Below are 19,971 nucleotides of genomic sequence, written 5' to 3' on the forward strand. Positions count from 1 at the left end.
GCTCCCAATCAAGATAGGACCTAGTGATTTCCATATCATTTTTCAGGTCATGGAAATCCATCCATCATATAGTTGCTTGTTGGGCAGACCATGGATTCACGAGGCAGGCGCCGTGACATCCACCCTACACCAAAAGTTGAAGTTCGTGAAGAACAAAAAGTTGGTGGTGGTATGGGGAGAAAAGGCTCTCTTGGTTAGCCATCTGTCTTCCTTTTCTTATATTGATGTTGAGGATGAGGTTGCGACTCTGTTCCAAGCTTTGTCTATTGCTGAGCCTTCTAAGAAAGGAACTTTTTCATTTGCGTCCTACAATGATGCGAAGTTGGCCATTGAGCATGGCGTAACTACTGGTTTAGGACAAATGGTCAAGCTGGAAGACAATAAATCTAGGGTTGGCATAGGGTATTCTTTAGGCACTTTCAACAAGCACGGTCTGTTTCAGAGTGGTGGTTTCATCCACACAGTTGAAGACCAAGAAGCTGCTGCCATTGTGGAAGATGATGCAGAGGAAGATTCTGGCAACTTTGTCAACCCTGGAGGAGTCTGCAATAATTGGGTCGCTGTTGATGTTCCAACAGTTGTCCATAAGTCAACGTAATGTTCATTTTTGTTTAAAAACCCTTCTCCCATGCCAAAAGGAGAAGTGATGACATTGTTGACACATAAATACAATGATATTCATTCAATAAATTCATGTTAAATGTTTTTTTTTCCAAATTATTTTCACTTTTTGCATGAAATTGGTGATCACCATAAAACCCTAAAAAAGAGAATAAAATCAATCTTTTCATCTGCATAATGATTTGCTTTGTTTGAATTCTAAAATCTCTTTTATATCCAAAATTATTATGCAGGTTGATCAAACCCATTGAACATAATGATCCAACACCGTCTCCCAACTTTGAGTTCCCTGTATTTGAGGCCGAGGAAGATGATGTTGAAGAAACTCCTGATGAGATTACCCGTCTACTTGAGCACGAAGGGAAGATCATTCAGCCACATCTTGAGAATCTGGAAACAATCAACTTGGGGTCTGAAGATTGTGTTCGTGAAGTGAAGATTGGGGCACTCCTTGAGGAGTTTGTGAAGAAGGGGTTGATTGAATTGCTACGAGAATATGTCGATGTCTTTGCCTGGTCATATGAAGACATGTCTGGTCTGGATACTGATATCGTGCAACATTTCCTACCTTTGAAGCTTGAGTGTGTGCCTGTGAAGCAGAAGCTCAGGAGAACTCATCCAGATATGGCAATGAAGATTAAAGAAGAAGTTCAGAAGCAAATGGATGCGGGGTTTCTGGTGACTTCTACATATCCTCAATGGGTGGCCAATATTGTGCCCGTGCCTAAGAAAGACGGAAAAGTCCTAATGTGTGTGGACTGTCGAGACTTGAATAAAGCTAGTCCAAAAGATGATTTCCCTCTACCACATATTGATATGTTGGTAGATAATACAGCTAAATTCAATGTCTTCTCATTTATGGACGGATTTTCCGGATATAACCAGATCAAAATGGCACCCGAGGATATGGAGAAGACAACATTTATCACACCTTGGGGAACATTCTGTTATCGAGTGATGCCCTTCGATTTGAAGAACGCCAGTGCCACGTATCAACGAGTTATGACTACCTTGTTTCATGATATGATCCACAAGGAGATCGAAGTGTATGTTGATGATATGATTGCGAAGTTGAGAATGGAAGTTGAACATGTATAGCACTTGTTGAAGCTTTTTCAGCATTTGAGGAAGTACAAACTTCGTCTGAATCCTAACAAGTGTACATTTGGAGTCCGTTCCAGCAAGTTGTTGGGCTTTATTGTCAATGAAAGAGGTATTGAAGTTGATCCTGCCAAGGTCAAAGCAATACAAGAGATGCATACGCCCAAAAATGAGAAGCAAGTCCGAGGTTTTCTTGGCCGCTTGAATTATATTTCCAGATTTTATATCCCACATGACTGCCACATGTGCGCCAATATTCAAGCTTCTCCAGAAAGATCAGCGTCATGATTGCACCGAGGATTTCCAAAAGGCCTTTGACAGTATCAAAGAGTATCTGTCGGAGCCTCTGATTCTGTCTCCGCCTATTGAAGGGAGACCATTGATTATGTACCTGACTGTTCTTGAAGACTCTATGGGTTGTGTCCTAGGTCAGCAAGATGAATCACGGAAGAAAGAGTATGCCATCTACTATCTGAGTAAGAAGTTCACTGATTGTGAGTCTCGATACTCAACGCTTGAGAAAACATGTTGTGCTTTGGCTTGGGCTGCTAAGCGCTTACGCCAGTATATGTTGAATCATACGACTTGGTTGATATCCAAGATGGATCCAGTTAAGTATATCTTTGAGAAGCCTGCTTTAACTGGGAGGATTGCCCGTTGGCAGATGCTGTTGTCTGAGTATGATATTGAGTATCGAGCTCAGAAAGCTATTAAAGGTAGTATCTTGGCTGACCACTTGGCACATCAACCAATTGAGGATTATCAGTTTGTTCAGTACGACTTCCCTGATGAGGAGATTCTGTATTTGAAAATGAAAGATTGTGATGAGCCTACACTCGATGAAGGGCCAGAGCATGGTTCTCGATGGAGCATGGTGTTTGATGGCGCTGTGAATCAATATGGAAATGGTATTGGGGCAGTGATTATCACTCCTCAGAGCACACATTTTCCTTTTACAGCAAGGCTAACTTTCAAATGCACGAATAATATGGCGGAATATGAGGCATGTATTATGGGTTTGGAAGAGTGTATTGATCTTAGGATCAAGCATCTCGATGTTTATGGCGATTCATCCCTTGTTGTTAATCAGATTAAGGGTGAATGGGAGACGAATCAGCCTGGCCTCATCCCATACAGAGATTATACGAGGAGGATTTCAACGTTCTTTAATGAGGTTGACTTCCATCATATTCCTCGAGATGAGAATCGGATGGCAGATGCTCTTGCTACACTTGCTTCGATGATTATGGTGAAATTCTAGAATGAAGTCCCCAATATCACTGTGATGCGCTTGGATAGACCAGCTCATGTATTTGCAGTAGAAGAAGTGAAAGATGATAAGCCATGGTATTATGATATCAAATGTTTTCTTCAGAGTCAGATTTACCCGCCTGGGGCATCTGTTAAACATAAAAAGACTTTGAGTAGACTGTCTGGCAGTTTCTATCTCAATGGCGATGTGCTTTATAAGAGAAACTTTGACATGTTTTTGCTCAGATGCATGGATAGACACGAAGCAGACCTGTTGATGACTGAAGTCCATGAGGGTTCATTCGGTACTCATTCCAATGGACATGCCATGGCAAAGAAGATGTTGAGAGCAGGCTACTATTGGCTGACAATGGAGTTTGACTGCTGCAAGTATGTGAAGAAATGCCATAAGTGTCAGATTTAGGCGGATAAGATTCATACTCCCCTGACACTTCTGAATGTGATTTCATCACCGACGCCTTTCTCTATGTGGGGAATTGACATGATTGGCATGATAGAGCCAAAGGCATCCAATGGTCATAGATTTATTCTCGTAGCAATTGATTACTTCACCAAGTGGGTTGAAGCGGCATCATATGCAAACGTGACCAGGAAGGTGGTTGTGAAGTTTATTAAGAATCAACTCATATGCCGCTATGGTGTGCCAGATAAGATCATTACTAATAATGGATCTAACTTGAATAACAAGATGATGAAAGAGCTATGTAGCGAGTTCAAGATTGCACATCATAATTCTTCTCCCTACAGACCCAAGATGAATGGGGTTGTTGAAGCTGCTAACAAGAACATCAAGAAGATTATCTAGAAGATGGTTTTTACGTACAAAGATTGGCATGAGATGTTGCCATTTGCTTTGCATGGTTATCGTACATCTGTCTACACTTCAACAGGGGCAACCCCTTTCTCCCTTGTTTATGGCATGGAAGTTGTGCTCCCCGTGGAGGTTGAGATCCCATCAATGAGAGTCTTTATGGAAGCCAAGTTGCCTAAGGCTGAATGGGTTCAGAGTCGTTATGACCAACTGAACTTAATAGAAGAGAAGAGATTGACTGCCATGTGCCATGGTCAGTTATATCAGCAAAGGATGAAGAAATCCTTTGATAAGAAGGTCAAGCCTTGTGTGTTCCGAGAAGGTGACCTTGTGCTCAAGAAAGTCTTGTCTTTCACGCCCGATTCCAGGGGCAAGTGGACTCCAAACTATGAAGGTCCATATGTTGTTAAGAGAGCCTTTTCAGGCGGTGCTTTGATACTTACAACTATGGATGGGGAGGATTTCACTCGTCCTGTGAATTCAGATGCAGTCAAGAAATACTTCGCCTAAAATAAAAACAGAATAGCTCGCTATGTTGAAAACCCGAAAGGGCGACTTAGGCCAAAATGAGCGTCTCGGTGGATTGAAGACCCGAAAGGGCGATCGAGGCAAAAGTTAGAGACATAGAAAAAATGAATTTATATCCCGCTAGATTGAGTACCTCACCCTGGGGCAATCTAGGCAAAAATTAGGGATTTGGCCAGTAACTGCATCGTCACAAGACTTCATTTTTCAACCGTCTTCTGTCAAAGAATTTCGCTCAGTCATCGTCAACTGAAGCTTCAAGTACATTGGATTCAGAGTTGGTGGAGAAATGGTCATTATGTTCAATGTAGCCCTTTTCCAATATATATCACCAATTTCAAATTTGTAAAGATCCATGGAGTCTTGCCATTTGCAGACTACCATTCCATCAAATAAATTTGAGCCTTTATCCAATTCTTTGCACTCTTATTTGTTTCTGTTCAACAAATGTTTGCATGTTTTACTTAATGAATATCATTATTTTAAATAAAGTTTTTATAAAAACTGTTTTTAAACAAAGTGAACATTCACAATGACTCAAAGGATAATAGGAACATCTTCAGTGTTCTCCCAAGAATAGTATGATTTCCAAAAGGGTAAGACATTTGTTCATCTTCCTAGCATATTTTGTATCCTCTTCATCATCTTTCAGGTTGTCTCCTCAACGAGCGCAAGAGAAAAATGATACACCACCCAGATCCCCTGAAAGTCTGGAGTTTGGTCCTAATCTTCTAGCTCCCCAGTGAGGCTGGATCTAGCATATGTGTTATCAATTATATGGTTGTCATCCCTTGTGTGGATTGACCTAAAATGCCTTATAGATTGATAAATTGGCATGTTATCTTTTTCGGGGAAGTCGGATTGTAGCTTATCCCCTGTGGATTCGCCTACATTGATCTCTAGCAGGTTTGCCTCTTGTTCATCCTCAACAGAATTGCTCACATTAGACTTCCCCAGTTTGGTCACCAATAGGTTATTTCCAGCTGATCGCCTACAGGTTGTTCCCGGTCCAGTCATCCGCAGTTGTTTCCCTAGTGGAGTTTCCTGACCGGAGCCTAATTATTGTTGCTTCCTCCTTCTCAGATAATTTTTCTACTAATAGAGCGGGTGATGAAAATGTTTATTTTCCTATCCCCAACGGAGCAGTGTTTCCCCGGCAGAGATTTGTTTCTCCAGCAGTTGAGGAAATGTGATGGTTTTTGGAACTTTTGTTTGGCGGTTATTCCCCACAGAGTTTCATATCTTTCCTTGGTTTTTCCCCAGTAGAGTTACTTCTACAGTGGATCTTACCTGTGTAAAGCTCCCTAGTGGTGATTAAGTAGCTTCCCCAGCTAAGGCTTTACCTGATTTTAGTTTGGCGTTGGGACTTCTGAGGAGGATGCGTTGTTTTCTTCCCTAGCGGAGTGACTATTTCTCCTTCTCCATAGCAGAGATATTTCCTTCCATGATTAGAAGTGAATGTTGTTTGATGTGCTTCTGTTTGGTGGTTGTTCCCCACAAAAGTCCACATTACCCTCTGATAAGATCCCCCAGTAGATTTTTTCAAGGAGTGATCTTATCCATATCTCTGCATACTGTTGGAAGATCCCCAACTTTGGTAATTTTGATCCCTTGCTCATTCCCGACAGCGGTCTCTGATCCCCGTTGATCCTCTGCTTGTTCCCCTAGCAGTAGTCTTTATTCCCTACAGTGGCTCTGTTTGATCCTCAACATTGGTCCTTATCCCCTGCAGAGATCGGTGTTTCCTAGTATCTGTTGCCACCACCAGATTCGATGTTTCTCCAGTGGGCCTGGCTTTCTCTTTTGAGACGTAGTACCGGATGTCCTGTCCATTGATTCTTGGACCTATTTGTGTTAGATATGTCTGTTTGTCAGCATTAATCATACATAAACCACACATATACATGCATAATTATAACATGCAGATATTCATGTTGCATTTCTTGCCATATATCTTCGTTTGTTATCTCCTGCTATTTGGTGATATATATTTCCCCAAGCAGATGTTGGTGTCTGATCTCTCCATATAGAGTCAGCCCCATAGGCAGAAAGTGTTTATCCTTTCTTCCACATCCCCACTGAGTTATGTCCTCGTGGATGATTATTATTTCAGTTCCCTCCTAAAACATGTATTGGGATGGAATTACTCCCCTGAGCTTGTATCCTCATCGGGTTAAGTCTTGTTTCATTGTGACTCTCTAGTTTGTTCCTAGATTGACTCCTCTTGTTATTTCCCCCTGCACTTCCATGTGGTTTGGGTGATCAATTGCTCAGTAAATAGTAATTGTTCATTCTTTCCCCAGCGGATGTTGTGGCCTTCTACCCAGTAGCCGGTAGTTATAAGTCCTATTTCTGTGGTTTTCTACCCAGTAACCGGTAGTTGTAAACCCCATTTTATCCCCTCGCAGAGTTAACCCTTGGTTGTTGTTCGTCCTCACCGATGACGGTTATTCTCTTCTGTGGTTTTCTACCCAGTAACCGGTAGATGTAATCCCCTCCTTGTTGGTTATCTTTATCCAATATTCGGTATTGATATTCCTTCAATTTTGAGTATATCTCCTAGTAACGGGTGATATCTCTCTCAGATAATTGCTCTGATCAAGCAACTTATCTCCAGCGAGTCATCTTTCATTTACCCTTGTTTGGTAGTGATTGTTTCTCCCCTTTTGATTGGTCATCATTATATACCCAGTAGCCGGTGTCTCGATGTCCTTTCTTTTCGATCGATTTATCCTTTATTAACCCAGTAATCGGTTGTGGATAATCTTTCATGCGAGTATGTTATCTATGTTCTGATGGTAATAGATAATATATCTCATGCGCTCTTCAGTCGAAGTCTGTTTCTTCCCCAGTTGAGTAAGATTCGTATTTCCTTATGGAATCGAGTGTCCATCCTGTAATCGAGTTTTCTTTTTTCAGCCCTCCTTTCGGATGATGAGTGTTTTGGAAATATTCCCCAATTCACGCCTGGTTGGTCACCTATTATATGCCCAGTAACCGGTATCCCTGGTGTTCCTTCCTTTCTGCTCCCTATTATGACTTTTTGTCCCCTGTGGAGTCGGATTTTCCTGAGTTGAAATGTACCCTTTTAGGTCTTCCTCAGATGTTTGGATGATTGATATCTCTCAACCTTATACCAGTCTTAGATATTCATTCTCCCCGAGCGTGTTGTTCTCTCACCCTTATAACGATGTTTTGATCACATGTCTCTTTGAGCTTATTACCCAGTAACCGGTGATACCTCATTTGTCTCTTCCTCAGCTGAGTCCTTCGTGGATATCTTCGCCTGAGTCCTTTGCGGATTTTCCCCATCTGTGTCCGGATTTTTATCCGAAGTATCCTTTATGGATAATTTGTTGTATTGGCATACCCCCCAATACATGCATCTTTGTGTCAGCTCGAGTCTTTCCATTGATTTATTTTCATGGAATCCCTTCGTGTCTCTCACCAAGTCTCAAGTCGTGACTTGCTCACGCATTTTATCCCCTTTATTTCCCAGTAAAGTCCCCATAGTATCTGTCTCATTTATGAGTGTATTACTCATATGGATTTTCAATTTCTCCTGATTTTGTTTTCCTTTATGGACATATATCCCCACAGAGCATTAACTTTTGCATACAGACATTTGCATCATGAGGTCTCTTAAGGACCAAAATTCGTCTCTTTGTTATTATTTAAGCCCATTCTATCTCGTCGAGACGAAGATTTTAACCTTCATATCTCCGGCTAGAAAGACCTTAAATAGGGGCATCTGTAAGATCCTAATTTTTACCCTAAGATCCCTCATGGCATCATAACATTGCTCATTGCATTTTGCCTCAAGGATCATAGCATCTTGGCTCCTTAACCCTAGGGTTGGGACTTGTGTGAGTTGGTTTGAGACCACCATGCATGCTTGAATTGTAGATTATTTCCTTTCTTATTTTGTTTACTAACCAAAAGCACAAAAATATGTCACTAACATCTTTTGTTTTGAAGCTTGAGCAATCATGTGATCCAAGGCTCCTAGGAGGCCCCTATGCTCATTGATATGGCCAGATAAAGTTGAAAGCAAGCATGACAATGGTTCACAAAGCTCTCAATCATCATATATACATCCCAAGTATCTCAATTTGTCATTTTGATCAAGATAAACCAAAGGGCTTGAGGATTGTTTCCCAAGGAAACCCTAATTCAACTGTGCATCAACTGTGCCTTGCTCATGAAGCAACCTCAACCTATGTTCAAATAAAATCAAGGTAAGTTCTTTAATTCATAATTTTATGCATATTTGATCTTATGTGAGTGTCCTCAATCTTCAATTCATTAAGATTTGAAGTTTGGACTTGAGAAGTTGATCAGTCAATTCATCTCACTATTTTGAAATCCACTGAGACCTAACGTTTGATGTGTTTGTCAAATGAAGATGACCCCAAGAGAAAAAATGTTCTTACAAACCATATGAAAAACCTTCATGTTCATCAAAATTTCATTTGGAACTTGGAAGGTCATCATTCATTTCAAAACATTATAGGTCATTTTGACTGAAACCCTAATTTTAGGTCAACTTCCCAAGAACCTAACTCACTCATTTTTCATGATTTTGAGGTGGGATCAAATGCATTAGAAAGTTTAAGATGTCTAATTCAATTGTTATGTTGGACAAAATTTCATAATCCTAAAATAAACACATGTGATAATACAAAACATTATAGGTCACTTTGGACCAAAGTCATTAAAATGTGAAAAAGTCCAACTTCAAGTGCCCATAACATTCTCATAAAAACTCCAAATGATGAAAAATTTAAGTTTAAATTTATTTTCTTGAAAAGATCTACAACTTTTATTTTGAAGGTTTTGTCATTTGAGGCTTGCATCATTGAAACAAAAGGGCTTGAAGTTGGTCCATTTTGGCAAAATTTCCATATCCATGTTTTGCACCTTGCACTTCATGATCAGTTTTCAACATTTTTCCAACTCCAAATGGATTTTTGTTCAACATAACATTTGTTCCTCATGTCAAGACCTTTCCAACCATTACCCATATGGCTATGTTTCAATTTGGCAAATGGTATTTTCGAAGAGGTGAAGATTTGTGTTCATTTATGGAAATCATATCATATCTTTGTGCACAAGCTAATTCAGTCAAATCTGCACGTCCAAATCATCTTACTTTCATTACAGCTTGCATTTGCAATTGCACTTGGGCCTCCCATGCGCCTGTACAGGCCCATGCATGGAGGACCCAACTTCACATGCACATGAGTATTTCATTGCTTGCATCATGCTTGGCTATAAATAGAAGCTCCATTCCTCTTCAAAATCCAACCTCAAGGCACCTGAACTGATGCAGAAGTAAAATCCCAACCTCCATTAAAAGGAATTTTGCTTTTCTCTTTCAATTTTCAAGTTCAATTTTCAACTTCATTGGTTGATCATTGAGCTTCAATTCCTAAACCTTGCTTCCTTGCCATCTCAAGATCAAATTGCATCACATAATTGGAGTAGATCAGACCTCCTAAAGTTGCACTTCAAAGGTTGTTGTTCAAACTTTTTTGATTCGAAACTCCTTGTATACTGATCATTTCTTGTGTTTGTTTGTACCTCTGAAGTCCTCATGTGAGAGGCAATTGATCTGTGTATTTAATTTCATGAATTGAGCAAACTCAGATTGAACACCATATATTTCTATCTCAGATTTCTCCTTCTATGAGAGTCTAGAGTAGAAACTAAGGTTATAGGGGTGATGTACATCACCCTAACTTTCCAAAGATGTATAGATCGTGAATTCTTAATGAAGTTTTGAAAACCTGCAAATTCTGGCCAGAACAGTGAGTCTCGCCGAAGAAGACGGTGGTTTCCACCACCGTCCCCATGTGGACGAGTTCATGGTCATTGGATGCTTTGCTTCTGATCTAATCTGGTCCTTTGAATGTTATGACTTTCATTAATGTCATGTGTTTCACTGCTGACTTTGGTCTACCATGAGTGCGCGCTTATCAGCCTTGTGATGATCCACGTCATTTAATGAATCAGGATCAGACGCTCCATGATTTTTCTAATTTCTGATTTTTCATTCTATTTTCTTTTATTCCATTTTATTTTAAAAATTCATAACTTCTTCATTTTTAATCCAAAAAATATGGGACCAATTGCATTATTTCCCTTTTTAATTCTAGTTTCTAAAAATGATTTTTAATATTTTTTATGAGTCCATTTAATATTTTTTATGAATTTTCTCTTTTTTGGTTATTTTTATTTCATTTAAAATACATTCCAATATTCAAAAATGCAAAAAATATTTTCTTAACATCTTTGAATGATGATGAAACTATGAAAAATATTCTCATCAATTTCTTAATTGATTTGAGATTTTAGTTCAATTATGTTATTTTTCTTCATTTTTAATTGTTTAAAATTAGTTTCTGTTTTCTAAAAATGATGAAAAAATTTGTCAAACCTTGTTTGACCATGTTGAACTTATGATGATCCATTTGGACTTTTCCAAGTTGATTTGAAATGGATTTGAAGATTGACCTTTATTTGTTTATTTTAATTCCAAAAAAATACCAAAAATATTTTTATTGTTTCTTGACTTCTAAGCTTCATCTCACTTCTGTTTACCATTGATTGATGTTGATTCCATTAATGTTTGATCAATGTGTATTGGTTAGGTCATTTGAATTTCAATTTATGTACATTCCATTTCTTCTTCTTCTTCTTCTTCTTTTTCTTTTTGATCAATGAGTTAAGGATTTGTGGTTAGACTTGACATATGAGGGGCTTAACCTTCTTTAATCCAAATCAAATTCATCTTGATCAAAGATCAAGTGAATTGCTTTGCATTAGAGATAGGTTGCTTCTTGGTCAAGTAAAAAACCTAAATCCATACAAGATCATCCTTCTTTTCTTTTGGCATGGCACGTTGTAGGAGCTTGGCTTACTAGTCATGGTCTCTAACTTGTGTTTGTTGCCTATAGTTTTATTAACCGGCCTCAGATAGGTGTGACTACTACATTAGTCCACTTACGATTGCTTAACATATCGCTAAATTGCCTTATGGCACACTAACACTGACTACTAATTACTAACTTTTAATTCAAGCATTTAATTCTTGCAATTTACTTTTCTGCAATTTAATTTCTTGCTGATTAATTCATTTGTCTTTTCCCTTTGCTCACTTGAGCTCATGTTTATGTTAATGCAATTTGCCTTTTGCTCGCTTGAGCATATTATTGTGTATATACTATTGTCTTGTGCTTTGTTTTGTTTTGTTTGTGTGAACCCAATGCAACTGGAGAAAGGACTTAGATTTAGGACCTTACCTATGCTAATGCACACTACTAGAATAAGTCATTTTAGCCTCCTAGTTTAGAGTCGGCCACCGACACGGACACTATTAGTGTCGGCTAAGCCTACACTAACGGACTCTATCTAGGTACATCTTTTAAGACAAGTTATTTTTTTTATCAGTGTCGGCAAAACCGACACTACTTGTTATGTTACCTTTGAAGAATGTTTGATTAATTTATTTAGAGTCGGTGTGACCGACTCTATCTAGTAGCATTATTTTTTAATTAGTGTTTATTTACTTAGAGTCCGCTGAGCCGACTCTATTCTTATAACATATACATTTTCCATTTATTTATCTATAATATATATATATATATATTTAAGGTTTAAGTATTTTATTTATTAATTAGAGTCCGCTTGGCGGACTCTATGGAATTTTCTATTTCAGACCAAAAATTGCGCGACAGCTTATTTCCCTCTTTCCTTTTCCCTCGTCATTTTTCACTCTCCCTCCATTTCATTTCACAAAACGAAAACCCTAATTCCATGCTAAATCGTGAATCCCTTTTTTCCCTATTTCGTGAACCGATTCGTGAATCCCTAATCCGTGAATCCATTGAAGAATCCCTAATTCAAAATCCCTCGTTAAAGGGTTTCTGAATCATCAAAGGTAATGCATATTCATCTCAAGTGATTTCCATGGAGTTTTGGTTTAATGAGTATGAGATAGTCATATGTTTTATGTTTTCTGAATGTAGGTTTTCCATAACTATCGGCTTTGTGGATGCTGGAATCAACTTTTCTTTGCAAGTTTAGTATTGTTTCCAAATATGTTTAAAGTCTCCTTTAAGTCTGAAACTACAAAAATCAAATTATTTGCTAATTGGTTTTCTGAATGTAGGTTTTCAAGAATGCTCATCTTACTTAGTGGAGGCAGTAAGCAGTTGTTGAATGCAAGTTAATTTGGAACCGAAGCACTATATCATTCGGGATTTTGCAAAGACAACTCTTTCTCAAGGTTAGTCATCCCTATGTTAATTTGGAACCAGACTGAACTGTTAGTGTTTGCAATAGTTAGTGTTTGCATCAGTTAGTATTTGTCAAGGTTGGGGTTATAATTTATTTTGAAGGAAATGTTTTTTCTGGACTCAAATTTATTAACTGTTTGCATCAGTAGTGAAAGCTGTGTTTGTGAAAGCTGTATAGTTTCTATGATACTCCTGTTATGAACATATGTGTGGTGTTAAATGTGATTTTGATTGCTCTGCTATATAGTTTCTACCTGTGTTTGTGAAAGCTGTATAGTTTCTACTTGTATCTTATAAGCATCACTTATTTTAAACTAAGTAAATTAAATCCAAGATTTTGAATATAAATAAATGGAAAATATAATTTATGTAATAACCAAAATACTTTTAAATGTTTAAAATTTGTTGCAACATACGCATTGTGTGATGAGGTTCAGGGTTGCTTGAAAGATGTATCATGAAGTGTGTATTTGTTGATTTCCGGAACATGTCGTGTAAGATTCATTGCTAGTAGAGACATGAAAAATCTAATGAAAAATGTAAAATAAGTGTAACGGTTTCAAAAACAGATAACTCATACCAATAAAGATATGTCTTCATAGTCATGTTGCTATAACATTGGCAATTACAATAAAAAACAGACAATCATAACATGATGTATTTAATCAATTAAAGCAGCAAACTCTGATTGAATATGTTAAATGTTGTTTCAGAAGTAATCCAAAAACTGGGCAATATATAACTAAGTTATGGCAAGTATTTCTTCATAGTCATTGCCCTCTAACTTTTTTGCAGGTACAACCAAAAATAGATAATCATAAGCGTATGTTCTAATCATAAAACTTGGGCAATATATTATATGGTATGTTCTAATCATAAGTGTATGTTCATATCAAAAACCATTGTTTCAATATGTTATATGGTATTATAGAAGTAATCTAAAACTTGGGCAATATATAACTAACTTATGGCAAGTATGTTTAAGAAAATTATAGTGCTGCTGTACCAAGGTTATTAAACTTAGAAACTATTGTAGTGCTGCTGTACGATGAAGGTTATTAAACTTAGAAACTATTGTAGTGTTGTTGTACCAAGGTTATAGTGCTGCTGTACCAAGGTTATTAAACTTAGACACTATTGTAGTGCTGCTGTACCAAGGTTATATAACTAACTTGGGCAATATATTATACGATGAAGAGGTAACATGGTATGTATCGTTGGGTAGCTTTGCAGAACTTGTAGTGCTGCTGTACCAAGGTTATTAAACTTAGAAACTATTGTTGCAAAAATAATGGTGTCATACAACATAAATCCACTACAATGAGAAGACTAACTCTATTGGAATAAAAGGTCTAGCAAAATTTAAAACGGGGTTGCGTCCGACATCTTGAGTTGCGTAAAGCCAGCCTAAAGCTTCTTGAAAATCACAAGACAGCCTAAAGCCAATCCACACTATAGGCTTCCCGATCCAACCTTTTCTCTGTTAACTACCTACCTTTCCTACCATTAGACCAAGTGAATTTATTTCCAAGAGTAGGGATATGGATGTAATGATTGGAATCAGACCAATGAAAGAAATCCTGCATAGGGATACTAGAAGTCCAATGGTTACCTTTATACTCATCAACACTAATGATAGCATTAAAGTCCCCAATAAAGCAACAAAGAGTGTTAGGGATTCATGATCATGTAATCGTGGATGTAAACTACCTCCCATCGTTTAAGGAAGTACCGGATGACATCTCTATCCCTGCCTTCTGGGCGGCCATCAGAAATAAGTTTGATAGTATGGTTTCTAAACAAGCACGTGCTTGAATGAACATCACGACTTTGACAAGAAATTTTGCCCGTGATTACATCAAACCTTTGATCAGGCACCGGATCTTATCATGACAAAAATGAGGTCGAATAATTTTACTGTTGCAATGTTTGAAGTTTGAAATACTTAACACTTTAGTTATTATACAATTCAATGTAATGCTTCTGCTATTTGGTGTTTTATTCCCTTGCATGAAAAATAAATCATGTGAAATTTGATGAATGCTGGTAGTTAAATCTGTATACATGTTAGGTGATATGTGTTGGTCTGAGTCTTCAAAATCATTTTATTCCTTTCATTGTAATCATTTTATTCCTTTCAAAATCATTTTATTCCTTATGTGTTGGTCTGAGTCTTCAAAATCATTTTATTCCTTTCACTGTTTGGAAGAAAACCAGTTTTTTAATTTAGTATTTAACTATAACTTTTCAACAATGTTAAAATAAGCATCAATCAACTTTTGAAGTTATCTCATTCTTACATTTGACTTATGCTTATGAATTCTACATTGAAGAATAAGGCGTGAGGCATGTTACCATGTTAGATAGCTTAGTAAGAAACGTCATAAACAACATAGAAAGCCTAAGATAATAGAAAATATTCATCCACGTTATGTAAAACTTGCAATAAAATTTTATTTCCTCAACTTTCTTCTTGGCATCAGCAAGATAAGGTTGATTGCAACTCATATCATAAATGAAATAAAATCTCACTGGTAACTATTCTTTTAATACAGTTATTGATTAATGGGCATTCATTTGAGCATGGATGTCAATTGATCTATCGCGTATCCGTCATGTTGTGAATAAATTTGTGTCGGTTACCTATGTCTTTATGTCGGAGTGTTGGTTTTTTTCTCAGAATAAGTGTTGGATCTTTTATCTTTGGAATAACATTGTAAATAATCATAATCTATTTTGTTTCTTCTTTTTGCACTGTACGGCTCTGTTTGCGTAGACGGTTTGGTTATAGTTACCGTTAGTTTTTGTCGGCACCGTTAACTCTAATTGTTATAAGAGAATTGTTTGATTGTGGTTACCACTTGTTTAAACTCATAGTTCGAGCTAAGTGTATGATTTACAAATTTTTGAACTTTATTTTGATTTCGAACACGCATTGGCTATGTTGTGTTTTTCTCTTTTCGGTTTCCCTTGGATTGCGAATTGGTTATGTTGTAAATGAAATTCTAGCATCGGGATATAACCTTTCACCTTTGTGGCATTTGATTCGCATAGATTTTGTTTATATTTCGAATTAAGTTCTATTATGTTGTTGTGATCACTGTCCCAGTGTTGTGTTTTTTTTCTGGTTTCGAGGCGGTTGCTTTGTGTATCGGCTACCTTATGCGTTTTGGTTGCGTATGTTTGTAGGTAGAAGTTTTGTTTTGGTTTGTATGTTGATTTGTGTTGGCATGGTAATAATTTGGTACTACTGTACATGACAGTCTATATAGTGACTACATACTGCAAGTTGTTAGTTATTTCCATTAACATGTAGTTTTGGTTCGGTTTACATTAAAAAATAAACTAAGAATTAAGGCTTACATTGTTTTAGTTAGATTTCAGGAAGTGAGTACAATAGCTTATTGGATTTGTTAAAATATACAGCAGTTTAATAGATTTATAAATCTGTGCAGCAATTTTGTTTACGGTCTGAAATAATAATGTACAATAGTATTAAAATTTGGTATGTTCGTCATATCGTCATATCGTTAAAATTTGTTTCTTGTAGAGCAGTGTTGTGTTATCAAATATCCGTAACTGCGGCGCTATGGTAGGTATACGTGGCAGTTTTCGTACTCGCCACAGTATGGAGAGGTTTTTGCTGTTGTTGATGTTTGGAGGGGTTTTTGCGTGTTATGATAATGTTTGGCAACTGCATTTGAATTATCAGAAACAACATTGTTTCTTTTCTTTTACTTTTAATTTTATCAGAAACTGCATTTGATAATATTATGATAATGTTAAGAGTGTGAGACTGACTAATCCTTTTATTTTTATGACAACAGATGACTAAAAGAGGTGGAAAAGCTAAGGTATTAGCACCAGGAAAACTTCAAGAAGAACGAAATCGCATAATTAACAAGAAGCATATCGTTAGGAAACCTGCTCAAACAACATTGTCTATGCAGGATGCATCATCGGCACCAACACCAGCTCAGGCAGCACCGTCCGTGCAGGTTGCATCGTCGATGCCGACATCAGCTTCGAAAAAATCATTTGTGCAGGCTGCATCGTCGATGCCAACACCAGCTCAGGAAGCATCGTCCGTGCAGGTTGCATCATCAATGCCAACATCAGCTTCTAAAAAATCGTGTGTGCAGGCTGCATCATTGATGCCAACACCAGCTCAGGCAGCATCGTCCGTGCAGGCTGCATCGTCGATGCCAACACCAGCTCCAACTATAGTACCTGTTCATGCCACTACCTCTGAGAAATTCAGTTTTATGCCTACTCCAACTTTAAGCCATCAAACAATGGCTGGCCCTCAAAGTATAAACCTTCAAACAATGGGTAGCCCTTCAAATTTGGCAGAGGAGGAAGATGTGGATGCTGATGAGGATGAGGCGGTGCGTCAAGAAACTATTACCCCTCTTGTGCCAACAATAGATGAGAATGGGAAAGTTATTATAAAACCATCTGGTACTGGGTAAGTCATATATATTCTCATAATTTAATAATTTAGTAGTTTTATTATTGTATTTTGTCTAAAATATATATAACCTGTTAAGAAAGTTGAGAATATTACTATCCATATGATTCTTAATAATTTAGTAGTTTTATTATTGTATTTTGTAGGCTAGTTCCTGCCAAAGAAGTTGCTGGTGCCATTAATTATGCGATACGCAAACAATTTTATAAACCTATACATCATTGGTCTGCACTCGATCCTGATACGAAAGCTGATTGGTTTAAGTTGTTTGGAGTAAGTATTTATTGACTTTTGTCACTTAAGTTGATCAAATTATATTTAAAAAAGTAACTAATTGGTTATTAATATTAATTATGTGATTTTAATTATTTTTAGGAGAAGGTTTCGTGGGATCCTTTCGATCATGCATTTGTCTATAGCGCATTTGAAAAAAAAGGAAGAAAACGATTAAACGACATGTTGGGGAAGGCGAGGAGAAAAGGGACTCGACCTTCATGGATTGGTGATGATGCTTGGATTGAACTTCACACTTATTGGAAAAAGACCGAGTTTTTGGCTGTGTCTTCTCAAAACAATACCAATCGAGCTTCCGCAAGAGGCGGAGCAGTCCACACCACAGGCCGTAAGGCTCATATTGATGTTGCACTTCAACTTGTAAGTAATAAAATCCTAACAAATTATTATTATGAAGATTCTTTATATCTTGACAGTTTTACTCGTATTCTGTATTGATTATTGGATTATTTGATTTTTGTAGTCACGTGAACTTCAAAGGGATCTGCGTCCCGATGAGTTATTTTTAAAAACACACAAGAGGAAAAATGGTGAATGGGTTGACAGTCGTGCTGCATCTACTTATGTAAGTTCTCGTAAATTTTACCGCATCAATATTTGCATCCATGCTTTCAGAAGCAGACTTATTCAAATTAAACTCTCCAAAAAGGATCTAGTTATCCATTTTTATAGTCTAATGTAAGTTAGATATAATAGCACAAGTCCTATGTTTAACTATCAGTTTGAAATTCCTGCAATCAGTTTGCTGTGTTGTTTGATATTTGTTTGAAATTCCTGCATCAATATTTGCTGTGCTGTTTGATATCAGTTTGAAATTCCTGCAATCAGTTTGAAATTCCTGCTATCAGTTTGAAATTCCTACTTCCTACTATCAGTTTGAAAATGAAATCCGATTGAGGTTTCAAGTGAGTAGCAATGTTGGGTCCAATTGGGTGGGATCACGGTTCACAATACCTGCAGGTTGGAAGGCAGGTGCTACTTATTCCACCAAGATTCAGCCTTATTAACTATTATTACAGAAAAACAGTTTAAAGTCCCATAAACTGTTTGTTGTTGCTGCTTTTCAAATAGGAACTAAAATTATGGATTTGTGTAACTTGACTCCATCTCATACTAAATAATATTGGAGTATCAATCAATAAAATCAATTCTAGTACATTACTACTTTATAACTTGACTACATGTCTTTATATTATTTTTTATATGGATAGATATATATTAACTAATGTATATAATTACTGTACTTTTATACTTTTAAGGACAATTTAAAATATAGATATATGTCTTGTTTTGATGAACTCAAATTAAGTTAAAATTCTTCATGTCTCTCAACATGCTTGCAGATTGCTGTTACGCAGGCAAAATAATGATCAGTCCCATTAGATTTCTGAGCACAACGTGGATGTATCGATTTCTATAGTGACAATGCATGAGACAGCGCACAAATACTATTATTATTATTGATTCTTTTCTTAGATAGATATCAAATTTGTACCTTTGTTTACATGTGAATAAATCAAACCACCCTATGAGTGAGTGAGTCATTGGCATAACCATTTTGAGTTTCATTGGCATAGCTGTATAAGAATGATACAATTGCTTGTGTTATCTTGCTATTAAGTATTCCTTACTTTTTCTATTATGCAGAAGACTTTTAAAGAGAAGTTTGATGCAGAACTTCAGCCAACTGAAGAAGGGAATGGAGAGGTTGTTCAAGTGTTAGATGGAGAGCGTGTAAATCAGCTATGGACAGAGGCTGCTGGGGGCCGTAACCGTGGTCGGGTTTATGGCGCTGCAGATTTAGCTATTAATCTAAAACGTGGATCAAAAAGTTTTACCCAACAATCTCAAACTCCTCAACACTCTATGTTTGGGATGTCATTAGAAGCTGAAAGAGCAGCTAGAATTAGAGCTGAACAAATTGCCGAGGCTGCAACGACCCAATTACAAGAGGCTAACGAAGCAATGCGAGCTGCTACCGAGGCTGCAAAAGCTGCTACCGAGACTGCACAAAGGATGGAGAGGGAGATGAATGCTTCGAAGGAATTTATGATGAAGAAATTTGACACTTCAACTTTTGTATCACATTCTCATCATTATGATGACGATTTGGATGATCAATCATTAGATGAAGATTGATCTTGTACTTTTAGTAGAACGAATTAATCTCGGATGTGATTACTTTTTGTGTATGTTTTTTGAAAGTTAATGTGGGTAGAACTTTTGTAGTTTCTTTCACGAATGTTTAAAATTGTTTCCAAATGTTTTACCATAAATATGATATTGTTCGGTTGATGGAGTGGATTGAAAAAATTTGTTCGAGTGAGGTTGTCATGTTGCAACCCGAATCTAAACATCTTTATTGTCCTTTTTTGTTGACTTTAGAGTCGGTCTATGCAAGGCTAAATATTATTATAGACTTTTCTATGTTGACTTTAGAGTCGGTGCTACGGACGCTATCTGTTTTTTCTTGAGTTTTATAAATTGACCTCAATGCCAGTCGATCGATGCATACAAAAAAGTTGACTTTTTTTGTTGACTTTAGAGTCGGACAGGCCAACGCTAAACATAATATT

General features: G+C 37.1%; 1 protein-coding gene across 1 annotated transcript in view; it reads left to right on the forward strand.

The window, feature by feature from the left end:
- LOC127131988 (uncharacterized) overlaps window positions 1-19,534 on the forward strand; it is a 96,500-nt gene extending 76,966 nt beyond the window's left edge. Inside the window, exons 2-8 of the mRNA XM_051060858.1 lie at window positions 16,086-16,099; window positions 16,181-16,315; window positions 16,458-17,098; window positions 17,248-17,374; window positions 17,477-17,755; window positions 17,859-17,960; window positions 19,043-19,534. Coding sequence (XP_050916815.1) covers window positions 16,086-16,099; window positions 16,181-16,315; window positions 16,458-17,098; window positions 17,248-17,374; window positions 17,477-17,755; window positions 17,859-17,960; window positions 19,043-19,534 — 1,790 coding nt within the window. The remainder of the gene's footprint in view (window positions 1-16,085; window positions 16,100-16,180; window positions 16,316-16,457; window positions 17,099-17,247; window positions 17,375-17,476; window positions 17,756-17,858; window positions 17,961-19,042) is intronic.
- The last annotated feature ends 437 nt before the right edge of the window (window positions 19,535-19,971 follow it).

The sequence above is a fragment of the Lathyrus oleraceus genome, chromosome 3 (assembly GCF_024323335.1).
Source record: "Lathyrus oleraceus cultivar Zhongwan6 chromosome 3, CAAS_Psat_ZW6_1.0, whole genome shotgun sequence".
NCBI classification, from domain to species: domain Eukaryota; kingdom Viridiplantae; phylum Streptophyta; class Magnoliopsida; order Fabales; family Fabaceae; genus Lathyrus; species Lathyrus oleraceus.